Source organism: Medicago sativa, chromosome 6, assembly GCF_051527215.1.
Source record: "Medicago sativa cultivar Bolivia chromosome 6, Bolivia_mono, whole genome shotgun sequence".
Lineage (NCBI taxonomy): Eukaryota > Viridiplantae > Streptophyta > Magnoliopsida > Fabales > Fabaceae > Medicago > Medicago sativa.
In genome coordinates, this window is record NC_140754.1 from 11,779,975 (window position 1) to 11,786,529 (window position 6,555).

Below are 6,555 nucleotides of genomic sequence, written 5' to 3' on the forward strand. Positions count from 1 at the left end.
TCATCTTTGATCTCGAAAAGTCACAGAAGAACTTGCAAATTCGAGTTGTTCCAAAGTAGATCTTTGTTGTTGAACTATTTGAACTTCTACTATTTTGACGTATCGCTTTGGACTGTAGTCGTAAACTATCTTGACTTTGAGATGTCATTTTGTTCTTTTCATTTTGTCTGATGTAAATATTGGCAAAAATCCCTTTTTGGTTAGTCTATGAAACTTGCAATCTTTTTTATAAACCTAACTATTATGTAACGTTAATCTGCACATTGTTGGTTCCTTCATTGGTTCCAATTAGTATCATGTTAATTGTAATGTTGTTTTCCTAATCTCTTGAACAAAATAAAACATGCTCTTTTCCTACCGTAAATATTTATAATGCTTTGGTAAATATTTTAGAAATGTACATATATATAACTTCTAATTAACACTGCAATTTGTTTTGTACCTAGCACTTCTCAAATGAGATATCAATGAAATTTCTAAAAGGAACACGGAAAACAATCACACTCATCGACAAACAAGCTCAAAAAAGGTATAAGTGTCGTTTGATAACGGCAAAGAGAGCAAGTTACAAAAAATACTTAAGCGGCCAATGGTTCAAATTTTGCCGAGAACATATGTTAGAGGTAGGTGATAAGTTAATTTTTTATCTAGAGAAGCCACCTAAAAATATGCACGTTCAAGTCGTTTCCAAATAAAGATTTGGTGTTCAAGATCCGCACTTTCAACAGATCACCTTAACTCTAATCCTAAACTAGATTATATTCACTCACCGATGCTACTTCTTTGCTTGATTTCATTTGATGTAAATATGGGTATCATTCATTTTTTGGTAACTCTATAACAACAACACTCTTTTTTATAATTTTGGATAATATGTAAATTCACACATCATTGGTTCCTTTATTGGTTCCAATTGTTTTCATCCTAAATATTGTCAATTTCTAATCTCATAAACTGATTATATGCTCTCTTAATCAGCCCATACATATTTTATGATGAATCACAAACTGATTATATGCTCTCTTAATCAGCCCATACATATTTTATGATGAATCACAATGTTCCATCATTTTAACATCTCTTCTTTCGAAGAATTTTTTTATCGAATACGTTATTGAACCCGTGCGAAGCACGGGTTTGTAACTAGTTTTAGTTGAAAAATTTTCCCTTACAAAATTTACTTTAACAATATTTCCTTTTTCAAATTCAAAATTAAATTTAGATATCATAAAACATGAATAAACAAAGAAATCAAATTAATATATACACACACACATGAGTTAGGATCCATTGACTCCAGGTATCAATGGATTCGTTGACATCAAATCATAGCCGTCCTTTATTTTAGGGTCCTGCTAACCGGTGCCCCGGGCACTGGTTAAGCATACTATAAAAGGAAATTATTACCATAAAAGGAAACTGTTTTTGACTTTATTATAAATTAATTACACAATTTCAATGCATTAACTACTATATAATTTCCTTTTTCATATCCTTAACCAGTGTCGGGGGCACTGGTTAGCATTTCCCTTTATTTTAATCTTGATAGCTCTCATTTATTCGGCTAATTGTTCTTGTGGGAACTCTTCAAAGAAAAAGATATCACGCTGCTTTCATCTTCTTCTTGAAGGGACTCATGTTTATGTTCTTGTAGACAAATTACACAATCGATCATCCCTTTGCTACATAAATTTCAATTTCGATTTCATTCTCGGTCAATATACATCACTAATCTATCTAATCTATGTTCATATGGATCTTATTTTGTAAACATCATTTCATCCTAAACATAAAAATGAGAACTGATTTTAATTCCTAATGTTGAGAGAACTATCCTCTATTGCACAAGTTTAAAGCATTTCCAAATTTTCCCTTTGCTATTTATTGTGTACCTTGTAATCTCTAGGATTAGCTTCCCCTTCCCCCCTTTCAAATCAATCATGGTAACTGCATAATTGGTATAAAGAAGGTGGAACAGTATGAATTAGAATTCCCACGGGTTTTTGAGATTTCGTTGGAATAAAAGTTGTTGATTTTTGGCGAGGAATAGGCAGGGAGAATTCACAGCAGCAATTGAAAAGCAAAACCTAGAAAGTAAGTGTGATTGTGTGAGGAGAGTCCATGTAGGAGTTATTATGTCATTAATTGTTGGCCGCTAGATTAAAATTTTAGACGGTAATGATTTAGTGTCAATGAATCCATTGACACCTGGTGTCAACGGATCCTAACTCTATATACATACATACACATGCACGCTCACACACGATGTACCATTAGAAAATGCGCATAGACGAGTTTCGCTAGATAGTCAAAAAGTAGAAAGAACATGCAATTTAAAAATGATTGATCATTACTTTTTCTAATCCAAAATAATTGACCTAGTTGAGTATTTCACACATGTTAATTCAAATTTTTTACCTTTTCATAAAGAAAATACATGATTTTGGGCCGGTTCTTTCACTTCCAATTATACCTTTAAACAAATTTGATTATAAGAATATTATTTTATTGTTGTCATTAAAAAAGATAAGAATTTATATTATAGTTGTTATATTGTTGGTACCATTAAAAAAGATAAGTATAGTTTGTTACAATATAAAAGTGAAAAATATATATTTTCCATACCTATAATTTTTATCAAAATCAAAATAATTTTAATAATTTTTTTATAAAATCTATTATTTGTAATTTATACCTATTAACACAATAAAAAAGGGGACAAACGACCACCAAACACTAGTGTTGATAATGATTTATTCCCCAGAAAAAAGGATGATGATTGAATTTTTTTTGTTTTGACTCAGGATAATGATTGATTATTAGTAATAAGATAATAATATATAAGATATATAACCTAAAAAAATAATAAGATAAGATTGTTTAAAAGTAAAATATAATAAGATAAGATATAAAAACAAAAATAGGGAAAAAAAAAACAACTTTTCTTGTTAGGAAACAGACTCGTATGTTCCCGTATATAAAAGCACTAAACCCTATTTTGGTTTCAGTAGTTTTGTACTCTCTCTCTCTCTCTCTCTCTCTCTCTCTCTCTCTCTCACACACACACACACACACAAAGTGTTGGTGTTTTCTGGACTCTAATAGACCATGGTTCCTCGACGTGGACTAATTCCATACAGTGTTATTTCAAGCTTGCGGAATCAATTGAGTTCATCATCATCATCATCATGCTTTGATGATTTTGCAAGGATTTATGGTGTCCAAGATCAATTAGAAAGTATAAAGTCTTGTGTTGAATCCATTGAATTATTGCTCGGAGATGGAAAAGGAATGGTTGAAGAAGAAGAAGAAGAATATAATCACAAGAGTGGATAACAAGTCTCAAGCGTGTTCTTCTTCCTGCCGATGACTTTTTTGAGCATATTGCTGCTCAAATTTTGCTGAAAACCTATCGTCCAAAGGTTCTTGATTTTTTCTCTTTATCATCAAATCCACTCGTTTCTCGCTTCCGAATTCGTCGTCAAATGAACAACATGCAAAAGGATTTTCGTGTTACCATGGAAAATTTGTTCAATTTAAGCCAAAGAAAAGGGCCAAAGATCCATGTTGGTCCCGTAACAACAAGTTCTAATTTCTTAGAATCCGATCATATTATTATTGGTAGAGAAGATGAGAAAATGAAGATTGTAAGCATGTTGCTTGAAGAAGAGACCGATGTTGTTTCCTCTATTGCTATTGTTGGTCTTGGTGGTATAGGCAAGACCACTCTTGCTCAAATGGTGTACAATGATGCTCAGGTCAAAGGCTTCTTTGAAAAGAAAGTTTGGTTTCATGTTTCTCACTCGTTCGATGTCCAAGCTTTTGCGAACCAAATCTTACAAGCTTTATTTAGAGATGATATCAATGATCAACAAGAACCATTCGAACAACACTCGCTTCTTCGTCGTACAAGGTATTTGTTGGTGTTGGACGATGTCTGGAACTTGACTTGTGAAAAATGGAATCAACTCACAAGTTCTTTGATGTCTGGGGCCGCCGCTCAAGGGACTAAGATTCTATTGACAACTCGCTGTAGAATTGTGGCCGAGGAAATTGGAGTCAACTCAATCTTTCATTTGAATGGATTAAGCTATCAAGATTCCTTTAGCTTGTTGAAGATGTTGGCGTTGCCGGGTATAGACGAGAAGGATCCTATCCTTGAAATGCTGGAACCTATGTCCACAACAGTTGCAATCAAGTCCCAAGGAGTTCCGCTCGCAATCAAAACTGCAGCAGCCGTCTTGCATGGCAAATATAAAAAGAATGATTGGGTTATTGCTTATGAAGGAGGACACATCTGGAATATGGGTGAAGAGAAGAATTGTGTCATGTCCTCTCTAAGGCTGAGTTACCAAGACCTTTCGCCACCATTGAAGCAATGTTTCGCCTATTGCTCATTGTATCCCAAGTCCTGCGAGATCGAAAAAAATGAATTGATACTATTATGGATGGCAGAAGGTTACCTCCAAATCTCAAACAGTGTGCAGCAAATGGAGGATGTGGGCAATGAATTCATTAACACTCTTTTAAAGAAATCGTTTTTTCAAGATGAAAAGTTTGATAAATATGGTAATCTTGTTAGTTTCAAAATGCATAAGCTGATGCATGATCTTGCGTTATTGGTAGCTCGCAATGACTTTCAATTGGATAGTAAGAAAAGAGTAAACACACCCCTTCACTTATGGTTTTCCTCGAAGTCTAACAACATTCATTTGTTCCGAAATTCATTGGATGCAACTAGGCTGCGGACGTTTTACCTACAGTCCGAACATGGCACTGTGAATACTCAGATTGTGGGTAAATTATCAGTTATATTAAGTTTTAAATCCTTACGTGTCTTGAAATTGTCCCGTTCTTCTCTGAAGAAGTTACCAAATTTAATTGGTAGATTGCATCATCTAAGATATCTTGACCTTTCTTGGTGTGCAAGACTAGCAAGTCTTCCCAAATCCATAAGCAATCTTGTTAACTTGCAAACGCTGAAGTTGACTGGTTGCGAGAGACTCGAATTTTGTACAGAAGTTGTCACAAAATTAATCAATCTGAGACACCTTGAAATTCACTCATGTAAAGCCTTTGTGGACATGATGCCGACCGGACTCGGGAAACTGTTATCATTGCAATCCCTGTCCACATTCAATGTGGTGGTGGATGATAAGAATAAGAAGAAAGTTGCTGGAAAACTTAATGAATTGCAAAATTTAATGAACCTAAGAGGCAAATTGGAGATTAATGGACTTGATCAGGTAAGAGATGTGATGCTGGAGTCACAGGAAGTCAATTTAATTGACAAAAAATTCCTTGAGTCTTTGGTTTTAAATTGGAATCATCGGGGCAAAATAGAGGACAGCCTACAACTATTGGAAAACCTTCGGCCACACCAAAATCTAAGAGGACTAAATGTGAATCGGTATCCAGGTGAGCAGTTTTCTAGCTGGCTTTCTTCTATGCAATATCTTTCTCATATCTCTCTCTCTGGATTTGATAATTGCAAGTGCCTTCCACCATTAGAGGAGCTTCCATATCTCAAGTCTCTGAGCATAGGTAGTATGAGGGTATTGGAGTATATGCGGGTGTCGTCAACTGCATCAACATTCTTCCCAACTTTGGAGAGACTCAGTATATCTTCTTGTGACAAACTCCGGGGATGGAAGTTGAAAGAAGATGATGTTAGTTCACATCATCCCTCGCTCCCTCGGTTTCATTGTCTCTCTCAATTAATGATCTATGGATGCCCAAAGTTGACTTGCTTACCTCCTTTTCCAAATGTTAAGGAATTGGAATTGTGTGAATCTACACTGAAGCCATTGAAAGAAGCTCTAGACACATCCACCACTCCTCTTTCAATGCTCAAGTTACTTAAGATACAAGGCAGAAATTTAGAAATCCATTCTTTGCCACCTAAGTTTCAGCAAAACCTTACTTCTCTTGAGTATCTTAAACTTGTAAATGTGGATAAATTGGAGTTTTGGTTTGAGGACTGCTTTCCTTCTTTGAAAAAAATCATGATATCTCTTGGTAACTCAACTATTTTGCCTGATAAGATGTGTGACCTACTATCACTTCAACATATACAGATATTTGGATGCCATTATTTGAATTCGTTGCCACGAGGAATGTCACGCCTTAATAACTTGGTCGAACTAAACATATGGGATTGTCCCCTCTTAGGACGATACAACTGCAAGTGCTTTACAGGAGAAGATTTGCTCAGATTTCTCATGTCCCGAACAAAATAGTGAAGCTGAGAGTCAAAGTGGTAAAGGTACCGGCACCAAACTGTAAATTTGTTGGTTTGATTTTGATATACTTCATATGAAAACTGGAAATTGAACTTCTAAACTCTGATAACATTTACAATTCAAAGTGACTTGTGAGAAATAGGATATCATACAATCTTAACAGTCAAATTATTATAAATGGCTGTAATGTTCATTCAGTGTAGATATATATATTTCATGCAAGCAAGCACGTGGCAGGTTACCTGACTCAGACTTTGAGCAAGTTTCAAGCATAATATAATCATCCAAATTTATTGCAGGATAATGTACATTG

The 6,555-nt window shown here is 34.7% G+C and overlaps 1 protein-coding gene across 1 annotated transcript; it reads left to right on the forward strand.

Annotated features, from left to right (window-relative positions):
* The first annotated feature begins 3,518 nt into the window (after positions 1–3,518).
* Positions 3,519–6,239, forward strand: LOC146912844 (putative disease resistance protein RGA1). The gene has a single exon (XM_085720784.1). It carries the CDS (start codon positions 3,519–3,521, stop codon positions 6,237–6,239), a length of 2,721 nt encoding a protein of 906 aa, XP_085576910.1.
* The last annotated feature ends 316 nt before the right edge of the window (positions 6,240–6,555 follow it).

Excerpts from the sequence above, each read along its gene's own strand:
- LOC146912844 (XM_085720784.1), top strand. The coding sequence starts at position 3,519 with ATGGAAAATTTGTTCAATTTAAGCCAAAGAAAAGGGCCAAAGATCCAT.